We start from the raw sequence: 13059 nt of genomic DNA, 5'->3' as shown, positions 1-13059 counted from the left end.
GTACTATTGAATGCTTGTCCTTTTGTATACGACAGTATACAAATAAGTGTTTAGATGCTTGAGCACTGTAAATATTCCATGAGCATAAGAAACAGCATAATTGAACTTTACACTGATAAATTCATGTTCCAGTAACAATAGGAATTATGTATTCCCTTCTTTAAATTTTTAACAGATGATTTTGAAAAGCATTCTTCTAGAATCCACTGATTGGTGAATCTAACAGTGGTCTAGCCCTTAAAACAGGAGGTAAAGTCTAGGGGGGTATAAATGTTCACAGTGATTTTTAAATGGAATTAAACCTTTCAACAGATAATGAGGATTATTACATTAAACAAGAATGCCTAATATGTGAAGATTACAAGTTATTCTGGGTGGCACCAAGAAACTCTGCAGAGTTAACCATAATAAAGGTGGGACCAGTTCTTTGTAATTTCAACTACCTTGTAAATAATGTGGGTTTAGGCAGTTACTTTGGCAACAGGGTACCATCAGATCCTTCTAATAGTCTGTAAGCTTCATTGTAGGAAAGTCAATGAGCCATCAAAACAGCAGTCATCATTATAGGCTGGGTTCATAGATAAAAAATGGGACTATTCTGTAAATCTCTCCATATGTTTAAATACATAAAGTATTTTATCAATTTTATCTATTTGAGGAAATCTCTACTGAAATTTTCTGGCCTGCTCTAATCTGGACAAGTGACATTCCAGGCTTTGACATACAACAGTGTTACCTTGAAATTTCTACTCACCATCATCCAAGGGATTCATTTTACTTTTTTCTTATATTGGATGCCCAGCTTCCTAGATCCCAAATTTTCTTTTCTCTTGGTTTAATTCCTCATATTTTGGGGAGCACATCCTTTAGTAGCTTCCTGAGAAAAGATACATGGAATGTAAAATGTTTGAGATCTTGTATGTCAGAAAATTCTTTATTCCACATATTTATTTGATTGATAGTTTGGCTGGATATAGAATTCTAGGTTTGAATTTTTTTCTTAGAATTTTGGAAATGAACTCTATTTTAGCATTTTTAACTTCTAATGTTGCTTTTGAAATCTTTTATCACTCTAAGTTTTGAACCTTAACGTGAAACTTTTCTTCCCTATCTCTGGATCCTTGTAAGATATATTCTTTGCCCCCAGTATTCTGAAATTTCATAATCCCATGCATAGGTGTAAGTCTGTTACTACCCATGTGGGAGGTGCTCAATGGCCATTTCAATCTAAAAGCTCCTTCAGTTCTGGGAAATTTTCTTCAAGGAAAAAAATTACTTTCTTCCCTAGTTTTCTCTATTCTCTCATTTTAGAATTCTTTTTATTAGGATTTGGGGTCTCCTGGACAGGTCTTCTAAATTCTTCTCTCTCCTCTCCTATTTTCCATCTCTTTGTCCCTTTGCTTTATCTCTCTGAGGATATTAATGATGCTTTAAAAATTTTTTTCTGTCAACATCATCTCTTTCCTCCTAGTTTCTTTGTCTGTTTTGATCTCTTTCGTTTTTGAGTCTTTCTTTAATTTTTGTCTATAATGTTTAAGTTTGAGACACTAAAAGCTAGTTGAGAGCTCTGTGCATGTGGCTGGGCCTTGACAGCTGTCAACCTCACTGTAGGATGATCTAACTTGGCTGTTCGGTTGGAGAACCCCCCAATCCTTTGATCTTCTCTCTTGGGCTGCTCAGATCCCTCAGAGAAGACTTCTGATTTCTTGCCTAGAGTGTATAAGTCTGACTGCTAACTTTTTGAAAGCTGAGTAGGGAAATTGTTTGGAGAGGTGGGGGTAGAATACATCTTAGGATTTGATATGTACACTTTCTCCTCTTTTCCATATGATATTTCTATCCTCAAACATGCCTGATGTCCTTTAGTCCAGAGTCCCTCTATTATATACTCTCTAGGAAATAAGCTTATGGTCTTCTAGAATAGGAGAGAGGCAGTTGCTATTCTGGGCCACACAGAGCAGGAGAGAGAACCTGGGGTCTAACTTCTTCTTAAACAGTGTTCATTATTCCTTTTTTAACTCTACTACCCTCATTCTAACTTCCAGAAATAATTGAATATATACTATAGGGAGATGATCTTGCAGGGTAAATTTGGTTCTCCTCAGCTTTCTTCACTGCTAGAATTTGCTTTCCTTGGGTCTACTAAGTGAACTATTTCCTCTTGTTATTCTATTTCCATCTTCCAGAATTTGTTCCTATGGTATCCTCTTTAATATAGATTTATGCCTTTTAAAACATCTCTTTATTATTTCTGTTGAGATATCAGAAGGGCTGGAGAAGTGTGTTTTTTAATCTGCCAACCATACCCATAGATCCTAATTACTCTTATTTTAAAAATATGTCTTACAGGTATCTTCTCTACCTGTCCCATGGGACTTTTATATCAACCTCAAGTTAAAGGAACGTTTAAATGAGGACTGTGATCATTTGTGCAGCTGTTATCAATATCAAGATGGCTATATTGTTTGGCACCAATATATAAATTGCTTTACTCTTCAGGTTTGCAATAATACTTGAAACATATAATTTAAAGTTGTTCAGTAGAGTTGTGCTCCATTTAGCAAAGAAATTTAGTACAAAATTCCTGTCCATCTTCTAGAAATAGACCAATTAAATTGGAAATTAAAAGCCTAGATCAGTTTCTTTCCCCAACTAATTTTGACCAAGAATTGACCTCTTTGGTACGTTTTTAACTTTTTATTATGTCAATCTTCAAACATATACAAAAGTAAACATAATTGTGCAACAAATTCCTGTGAACCATTCATCTAACTATGATGATCATCAGCTCATGGACACTCTTGTTTTATCTATACTATCTCCACTGGATTATTTTTAAAAACCCAGACACAGTATTTCATCTTATTCTTTGGTATGTTGATGCTGATATGAATTCTCTAAAGTTGTTGAAGTGAGGGTATTTTTAAACTACCATCTGTAGAGTACCTATTGTGGGCCAGACTCATCCTTGGTGCTCTTCTTCTATTATCTCATTAAATCCTTACAGACAAGCTTATGGAACCATCACAGTGTTGTTAAAACTGGGACATGGACCCAACCTACAAGACCTTACATTTTCATACAGAATAAGGAAGAGTGCAAAGTAGTAGTTATCAAAATATTAAATAGAAATACAATAGACAAGAGGTACAAACATTTTTGTCTTTTTTTTTTTTTTTACATTTTCATGTGAAACATACATACTAAAAAGTATAGTTTGTATGAAATTTTAAAAATAACAATAAAACATATACGTGTATCCTTTCCACCCAACTTAAGAAATAGTCATTGAGTTTCTATCCTTTTATTTCCAGGATCTTCTCCAACACAGTGAATTTATTACCCAAGAAGTAATAATATTGATTATATATAATCTTTTGGCAATAGTGGAGAAACTACACAAAGCAGATATAGTTCATGGTGACTTGAGTCCAAGGAGCCTGATTCTCAGGAACAGGTTGGTCCTTCTCCTTCTTTTATAATCCTGTCTGCTTTGTCCAAAAGCATGGATACTTGCCGTTTTCTTATGCCTTTTGATAAATATTATAGTGATGAACACATTGCATTAAGAGAATATTTGGTACCTAAAAGTCAATAATCATTGGAAACACTTTGAAAAAATTCAGAGAAAAAATACACAATGAGAAAACACATTCAGATTAAAGAATTAACCAGTCAGAGTATTGTCAAGATACTTGTCAAGAAGAAAAATACAGTGTGAATATTTTGTAAAACGTGGATTTATCTAATCCTTTGGGGCCACTGCAGATCCAGCAATGATACCACCAAAACTGAGAGACTGCTCAGTTTCATAGACCAAAGCTTAAGTCAGGCCAAATTGAGGAATTGCCAAGGGAAAGGGTAAAACCAGAGTGAAAATTCAGACTATGCCTCGGACATAAAGAAAACAGTTTGGCCATCAGGTTCAAAGGGTGAGCACAGAGCAGGAAATAAGAAAGGAAGTCAAATAACTGAAAAAATTATAGAAACACATTAGCAAGGCAAAAGTTCATCAATATTTTTGTTTTGTGAAAAGGACTTAGAGGACCAGCACACCTTTTTTTTGATCACTAGTCTCATTGGGTATGTGAGTAAAGCTGTCTGGTTTAAAGATGCTTTGTCTGCCCTGAACCTGTAACTTGGGTAAGCAGTTAATTAGCTTTTTCCCTGTGTTGTTAGGGTACACTAATAGCTAGAATCATTTTTTATGTTTTCCCTGACTATTTAATATGTAGAAGACAATGAATTAGACTCTAAATCACAGCTGGCATGGAAAGTAAGAGAACTCTCAATGTATTTCTGGATTTATAAACAAAATAACTAGAAAATCTCACTGTTTCCTTTTCCTTTTCCTTTAGAGTCCTGAAGGCTTCCCCAGATATAATGTAGCAGCACTTCACATCCAGGGCATTATTTACATTTTGGATGAGACAGTTCTTTGTATAGATCTGCCCATACAAGGATTGTAGGATATTTTAGATCCCTCACTGCCCCCCTTCCCCCAATTAAATGCAAGTAGCATTCCCCCATCCACAGGGACCATAAAAAATCTCTGTGTTTCCAAGTGCAGGTGGTACCACCCCAAATGAGATCCCCTGGTATAGTTTGTTTTTGTTTTTGTTTTCACTCTGTTCCACAATGCTGAAAGTTCAGGAGGATAGTGTTACAGTTCTTAAGAATGTAAAAATTAGAAGCAAAAGTTTTTCTCAGCTTTTTTTAGAATTGAGCATTTGAGCTCTGTGTGTTCAGATATTCCTTCTCTCAGCCACCAGTGGATCCCAGGAAAGCACATAGTATTAAAGGGAAGTTATCCAATTTGATAGGAAATTTCGTATAGAGTCATAAGCCAGAAAGAGCCTTATGAAATCATTTAATTCTATCTCTACATATTATTTGTGAGGAAATTGAAGAGTCAAAGAAGTGGAATGTCTTACCCATGGTAACAGTGAGTTAGTGGCCACAGAAAGAGGTCGGATACTTGGCTTGTTTCTTTTTATTAATCTTTCCTACCTCTCCCAAGTTTGGAGGAATTATAGTTCTATGATGACCAAGAAAGAAGTTGGATCTTGTGTCAAGGGCAAAAAACGGAGCAATTGTAAATTTTGAACTAAAATAGGTTGTTCTGGGCTATGAGAATACATGTTTGAATTAAAGCCTTTATTTAAGCATGTATGGTTTGCCACCAATATAAATCATTGGTTTGAGGGAACTAATTGAGACAAGTAGAGACAAAAGGACATGAAAATTATCCATTCTTTTCTCTGAGATAAATTGTTCCTATGTTTGAAGAGTACCTTTACTGGATTTAATAGCTAAAACCAGGGAAATATTATTAATTGGTAGAGAATTCATGTTCTAAAACTTTCTCTTTTTTTGTAGGCAAGTACAGATAACTTGAGTAAAATAGAATGTTAGTTTAATGCAAACAGGAAATTTTGTAATGTAGGTGGCACTTTACACAAAAATAACCTTGTATTATTTTCATTTAAACTCTGGAAAGGAAAAATCTGAATGATATTTGGGAAAGCCTAATCTATAATAGTAAAAAAGAAAGTCTATGATATCTATAAAAGTTTAATTTCCTCCATCATAATTCCCATCAGTGTATAAATTATTGCTGTTGTGCATGTTAATGTGTTCACTACAGGGCAAAGGTCTACACTCTACTCACTTCGTATAATGTGGAAACTTAAATGTTCTGTGGTGGCCATGCGCTGTGGTTTAGGTATACTTCTTTGTGTCACTGAACTAATTTTTTTTTTTTTAATTAAATTCAGTTTTATTGGAATACATTCACACACCATACGATCATCCATGATATACAATCCACTGTCCACAGTATGATAACATAGTTATGCGTTCATCACCACAATCTATCTCTGAACATTTTCCTTACATCAGAAAGAACCAGAACAAGAATAAAAAATAAAAGTGAAAAAAACCTCCCAAATCATCCCCCCATCCCACCCCATTTGTCCTTTAGTTTTTATCCCCATTCCTCCACTCATCCATACACTAGATAAAGGGGGTGTGATCCACAAGGTCTCCACAATCACACTGCCACCCCTTGTAATCTACATTATTATATAATTGTCTTCAGGAGTCCAGACTGCTGGGTTGGAGTTTGGTAGCTTCAGGTATTTACTTCTAGCTATTCCAATACATTAAAGCCTAAGAGGTGTTATCTATATAGTGCATAAGAATGTCCACCAGAGTGACCTCTCGACTCCATTTGAAATCTCTCAGCCACTGAAACTATTTCGTCTCATTTTACATCCCCCTTTTGGTCAAGAAGATACTCTCAGTCCCACGATGTCAGGTCCACATTCATCCCCGGGAGTCATATTCTGCATTGCCAGGGAGATTTACACCCCTGGGAGTTGGGTCCCACGTAGAGGGGAGGGCAGCGAGTTCACCTGTCGAGATGGCTCAGTTAGAGAGAGAGAGGGCCACATCTGAGCAACAAAGAGGTACTCAGGGGGAGACTCTTAGGCACCATTACATACAACTTTAGACTCTCCTTTGTGGTAATGAGCTTCATAAGGGCAAGTCCCATGCTCGAGGGCTCAGCACATCAAACCGCCAGTCCCAATGTTTGTGACAACATATGCTAGGGGATCAGCATCTCAAAGTTTAGAGATAGGCCTTACAACTCAAGGATAGAGTTAACTGCTGTAAGAGCTTACAATCTAGGGACTATTACAATTATTGTGTCCACGTTAGGCTATGTTCTAAGATTCAATTCTGAGTTTACACATTGTAGTTAGTCCATCTTGGTGAGGCATCATCCCTCTCACCATGTTTTCTCCAACACTTTTACTCCTATATATATATTTTCCTACAATTTTATAGAGTTATATTCACATACCATACATTTATCCACAGTGTACAATCAGTTGTTCATGGTATCATCATGAAGTTGTACATTTATCACCACAATCAGCATTTGAACATACTGATTACTACAAGAAAAATTGTTTGTTTTTTTTTTTAGCAATAAGAAAAAATGATAAAAAGAAAAATAACATGTCATACAATACAATATACTACTAAGGACAGCAAATAACACCACTACCAAGAATCCCATATTACTCCCCTGTGTCCCCTTCTCATATACATTTAGCATTGGCGTATTGCCTTTGTTACATTTAATGGAGGTATATTACAATGTTACTGTTGACCATAGACTCCAGTTTGCTTTGATTATGTTTTTTCCTGAATACCATCCCTTTTTCAAATTTCTACATGTTTGACATTCATTTGCTTTCCCACATGCAAAAACATTTTTATATTTGTATATTTAGTAACATTCCCCATTTGGGTGGATACTGCCCCTGCTCTTACGGGTTCAGTTTTCATAACTATCCACTGGAGGGAGCCATTGGCATAGCTAAGACACACCTGCAGTACCTTTAAAAAAAAAAAAAAAGCACAGCTATGCAGCTTCTTTCATGTCCTGTTTTTATTATCTCTTTCTGTTAAATCTGGGCCCAGAATCCACGATCCTGATGATTGTAATAAGAACAGTGAGGCTTTGAAGATAGTGGACTTTTCCTACAGCGTCGATCTTAGGGTGCAGCTAGACATTTTTACCCTGGGCGGCTTTCGGACTGTACAGATCCTGGAAGGACAAAAGATCCTGGCTAACTGTTCTTCTCCCTACCAGGTAAGTGTAAAACAAGCTTGGGCAAATATGGAGAGGGTTTCTTAACATCTTTCTTTATGTAGATAAGCTATGAAAGCCAGTGTTTACTGGTATTGTCTCCTGGAATAGATGACCTACTTTTCAAATATCACCAAGTCAAGCAAAATGTACTATTTTTCTGTCACAACATTGAAGAATATACACATACACATGCAGACACATGACTAACTCAGTAACCTAAGTGCCTGGGGCATTTCTACCACTTGCCATCCATGTAGTCTTTTATAGTGATCTTTTTTGTAAAATAAGAATAACAACCTCTGTCTGTGTACATCAGGATTTTTGTGAGAATTAGATGAAATAATGTATATAAAAAGAAAAATAGGACAAACATAAAGTGTTTATACAGTGGCATTACATGAAAAAAAATCCCTTCTGCCTTAGCCCTTGACAAATGGCATGAACTTGAACTAGTTCTGTAGACCACATTTAGAACATGGCTAGAGTACATGCAGATTCAATAGGCTTACAAATTTGGATTTTCTACTCCGGATATTTCTGTCATCTTTTGTTCCAAGGATAATTCCTAGAGTTGGCTCTATTGATCACTTCTTTGGGGAACGTCTCCCTTTACTGTAAGGGTAAGGAATAGTCTTATTAAAATTTATGTCATGAAATCAACTTAGTTAAGCACTATAATACCTTTCAATTTCCCACATGAATAGACTACCATGATAACAGCAGAGAATTATTTTAGCTGATGGTGCTTTTTGTGATTTCAGGTAGACCTGTTTGGTATAGCAGATTTAGCACATTTACTATTGTTCAAGGAACACCTACAGGTCTTCTGGGATGGGTCCCTCTGGAAACTTAGCCAGAATATTTCTGAGTAAGTATTGGTGATATCAGGGTCTTTGCCTATCCAAATAATTCTCTTTCTCTTGGATGCCCTCTCTGCTTTGGCAGCCATAATTTTCTTAATCCAAATGCCATGAATCCAGTAATTTCACTTTTCATTAGAGTACATGGAGGACACCACCTTCAAGTTAAAGGGATTGATAAGTAAATATAAGACTCCAACTGTTCCAATTTCAGGATATTGTTCTGGACTTGGGTGTATCACATAGACTGTGACTTTAATATGGAAGCCTCTCAGTTTAGATGTGTTAATAGAAACATTTCATGAGAATAATTTTCTAACCAATTGGTTTTAATCTTAAACCCATTTTTAATAACTCTTGTGATCAAACATTAATAAACATCTCTTGGGAAAGTTAAATTTCTAAATTATATGCTAATTTTAGGCTATTATTTATTTAATGAGTGGGTAGAACTGAGTCAGGAAACCAAATCTCCTTAGTGAAGAAAATAAATGATCCCTTAATAAGAGCTGCTTGGTCTCAGAACCTCTTACTCCCTCAAGCCTGCTCATAAAACTTACTAAATATCCCATGTTCCATATCAGCTTATCATAGCTAATAACTTCCCAGCATACACTTGCCAATCTATCACTTATTGGTACATCCTTAGGTTAAAACAAAGTCACTATTAAAGATTTAACGCCCCTTCTCCATTCCCTTCTCTCGACAATTGAATCATGTGTTTCTTTGGCTAATCTTATTTGTCTCTTACATGTACTTTAAAAAGTAGGCGTGAACTATAATGTAAGACATGTAGGATAGAGCTAGGCATCTCCAGCTGGCTATGGTCTCAGGTAGGTCCAGTTACACAAGCAAAAACAGGTGGAGTCAGGCGGGGTTTCCTAACAGCCCTGCCTTAAACAATGATTGAAGTTTCTCTGATTAAAAAAATAAATAAAAAAATAAAAGTAAAAGTACAGCTATCATAGATTTAAGCCATAGTTATTTCTGTCAGGTTTAGAATTCTCACAGGATTGCAAAGATAATAAACCACTGATGGGGGGTTAGGGAAAAGACTCAGGTCTTTTTAATGACCTAGGCTCTAGGAAAGTTAAACAAAATTCATTTTTCTTCTAAATCATTTTGTATAAACATACCACTTAGTTAATACAAAAAGAATTCTAATTTTCATGTGCTTAATCTTGATGGAAATGGTTTTGTATAATTTTAGGCTAAAAGATGGTGAATTGTGGAATAAGTTCTTTGTGCGGATTCTGAACGCCAGTGATGAGTCCACAGTGTCTGTTCTGAGGGAACTTGCAGCAGAAATGAATGGGGTGTTTGGCACCGCATTCCAGAGTCAACTGAACAAAGCCTTATGGAAGGTGGGAATGTTAATCAGTCCTGGGGCTTTGCTTTTCCATCAGGATAGGCAGTCAAGTCTCTCAAAGATTCCTGCCTAAAATAAATGGTTGTATTGTGGAACACTGTATCTGTATATTGCTATACTTTAACTTAGGACACTTTTAGATACACTACCAACACTTTTCTACTTTTTGGTAAAGGTATGTTTCTAGGTTAACTGGCATTTTTTACACATCACTACTCTTGGCCTTGTTTGACTTTAATACAGATAACTGTTTTATTCTAAACAGACTCCATAAGGATGGCTGGCTACCTTCCCATTTAACACATTTGTCTCTATTTTTTCCCCTTTTATAATTTGTGATATGTATCCTTATCACCATGTATTTTGTAAATAATAAAATAGTATTTGTTAAATTTGTGTTTCTAACATTTCATCTACTTTTTGCAAACTAAGATAATAAATGGTTTAATTGTGCAGATGAGTATTTTGCCATGGGAATTTATATATCCTAAACTTAGAGGTGTTACGATAGGATTGTAACAAGACAAGAATTGTTGCCCATTCCTTTAGGTGTCCCTGAACTTCTGAAATGTGACTGGAAAGTAGGTAAAATTATTTACACAAGGGCTAATTTAAATTTCAAGTGGCAAAATTGTCTGTGTGGCTCATATTTTAATGTGTTCACCCTGTAACCCAGCAAGCCCCTTGATCTATCTTTATAATCTATTGGTTATACTGCTACTGGGTCTCTTGATTAGGAATGTAGCTGTTAGAAATGAAAATAGATTTCAAACAAGGTTCAGCAACCTTTCCAAAATGAAATAATTTCAATTTTATTACGTACAGAATGACTTGGAGTTGGCAAGAATCAATGAAGGTAATAGAGGGGATTTTGTTGTTGTGAAGATTTGGAGGAGGCAGGAGGTCAGAATAAAGAGATAACTTTGAAGCATGGAATAACTTGGGAGAAACTTCTAGGTCTAGAAGAAGTATTGAATACCCAAAGAGAAACATGAATTATACCTGGCCACTTGGGATAGAGAAGGAAACTGGTAGCAAAAGGAAAAGAAAAAGACCCTTAACACAATCAGCTAATGTGTCCCCATGCTAGTGCTGGATTATTTATTTATTTTGGCTCTAGTCACTGTTAGCTCTCTGGGGTTGTTAGAAAGCAGAAAATCTTCTAAGTGTATCTCAACTAAAAATATTTAAGCATATATAGTTGAAGCACTGAACCATACTTGTATCTGAAAGATAATCAATTTAGAAATCTTTGCTTTTAACCAAAATAGAGCTCTTCCAAGATTCTAACATTTGATTCTTGTGCTGATACTGTAGAGTGATATATGTCTATCTTTTATATCTACTTCTCTGTTCTCCTAATTTCTCAATCCACTGCATTGACAGATAAAAGTCATTACTCTGAGACTGGACAGTAAATTTAGATTCTTAACAAGTTTAGCTACCATCTAGTGAATTCTTCAGCATCTCGCTTTTGACAGCAAGGCTGACAAACCACTTCCTATGGATGAAGCTTTGTTTCTGAAAGTATGCTCTGAAGCAAGGGTGGAGAATCTGAGCAGTCTACTTTATTAGAGAACCTACAATGTTTTGCCGTTCCTCTCTCCATTTACCATCCCTAAACTCCAAGCGTTCTTTGCAAAGGGGAGAAAAGAGTATTTGACCACTTTAGAGCCTATGGGATATCTTAGGTTTTCCTTTCGCCTAAGCATAAAACTAAGCTGTATTCTTTAAGCAAAGACAGCAAGGAAGTACTTCTTTTCTGTTGCATCTAAAAATGAGGAATTCCTCCTCCAGTTGTACAATTAGTGCCAAAATTTGCTTCCAATCTGGCTCCTAAAATTAAGGCTTGTGTGAGGACGATGTATTTTTTTAATATGGCAAACTTCAACCTTAATGGGGTCCTTGATTCCATCAAAGACCCAAAAACTATGAATATTTAATACAATGAAGGTGATATTTCAAATTAGTATGGAAAAAGATAAATCATTTAATAACTGGTGTTGAAGCAACCAGTTAGAACTTGATCTCTATCTCTAGAGCCACCTTAAGTTAAATATAGCAACTTTTTGCAAATCAGAAAAAAGGCCACTTCCCCTAGTGGATTCACTGCCTTGCCAGTGCATCATAGTTTGATTGGATTTCAGCCCCAGTTGCTCCCTAAGCCTTGTGCAGTGAGTATATTGTACACTATATGTGATGGTCTTGCCTATTTGCTTACCCCTAAAACAATTTTGCATAGGTCAAAATTTTTAATTAAACTTTTTACATGTAAAAATATGAAACTATAAAGTGCTAGATGACTTTGTAATCTTTTGTCTAAATGTGACATGAAACCAAGATATAAACAAGAAGATTGCTATTGGTTACCATAGTAGATAAAAAACTAAATCCAACATGGCCACCTCCCTTTTCTTTTAAAAAATAAAAATGCCCATAAAGTCACACTAGGAAAAATTGCAACAGATTTTTGCATCATCTTTCACTTGTACTATCTCAAGGCCTCATAACTTGGTGCCTATGCTTCCTCCACCTGCCTTGAGCCGTTATGTCACTCCCCTGCTCAGAACCCTCCAGTGACTTCCCATCTCACACAGCACGTGGTCTACAAGACTCTGCAAGATCTGACTCCCACTATATCTTTGACCTCTTCCCTATTTTCCTTGCTCACTCACTCCACTGTGGTCCATCTGCCTCCTTGCTGCTCCTCAAACTTGTCAACTAATTTTCTTTATGGCCTTTTCACTGGCCATTTTTTTCTGCTTAGAATGCTCTTTTCCAGATCTTCACATGGCTTACTCCCTTACTTCCTTCAGGTATCTTCTCAAATCTCCGTTTTATTAGAGAGGCCTTCCCAGACCATTCTGTATAAACCAGTGTCCCACACACACACTACTGTTACTTCCTGTCCTTCTTTACCTTGCTTTATTTTTTTCATCACCTCACGTGTATGTGTGTTTGTGTTTTTCTTTCCTGAATCCACTCCTTAAGGGCAGGGATTTACCTTATTATTTTATCCCCATTGCCTAGAACAGTGCCTGAATGAGTAAAACATGATAGAGGACTATTTTACCTAACATGCAAAGAACTCTTTAAAAATAAAAGAAGTTTTAAATAGCATAGAAAACCAATAGAAATAGAGGACATGAGCAATCCACTAAAGA

At 36.0% G+C, this 13059-nt stretch overlaps 1 protein-coding gene across 2 annotated transcripts in view; it reads left to right on the top strand.

The window, feature by feature from the left end:
• BUB1B (BUB1 mitotic checkpoint serine/threonine kinase B) overlaps nt 1-10245 on the top strand; it is a 67679-nt gene extending 57434 nt beyond the window's left edge. The window contains exons 18-23 of one of the 2 annotated variants that reach the window (XR_005216481.1): nt 313-413; nt 2350-2499; nt 3315-3457; nt 7495-7666; nt 8432-8534; nt 9737-9875. Coding sequence is in view for 1 of the 2 variants with exons in the window: in XM_037834320.1 (XP_037690248.1) it covers nt 313-413; nt 2350-2499; nt 3315-3457; nt 7495-7666; nt 8428-8534; nt 9737-9968 (905 nt within the window). In the remaining variant the exon portion in view is untranslated. Of the gene's footprint in view, nt 1-312; nt 414-2349; nt 2500-3314; nt 3458-7494; nt 7667-8427; nt 8535-9736 lie in introns of both variants that reach the window. The other variant, XM_037834320.1, reaches the window with a different exon arrangement.
• Nucleotides 10246-13059: the final 2814 nt, after the last annotated feature.

Source organism: Choloepus didactylus, chromosome 4, assembly GCF_015220235.1.
Source record: "Choloepus didactylus isolate mChoDid1 chromosome 4, mChoDid1.pri, whole genome shotgun sequence".
NCBI classification, from domain to species: Eukaryota; Metazoa; Chordata; class Mammalia; order Pilosa; family Megalonychidae; genus Choloepus; species Choloepus didactylus.
The sequence above is the reverse complement of the archived record's forward strand: the minus strand, read 5'-3'. Positions and strand labels throughout refer to the sequence as shown.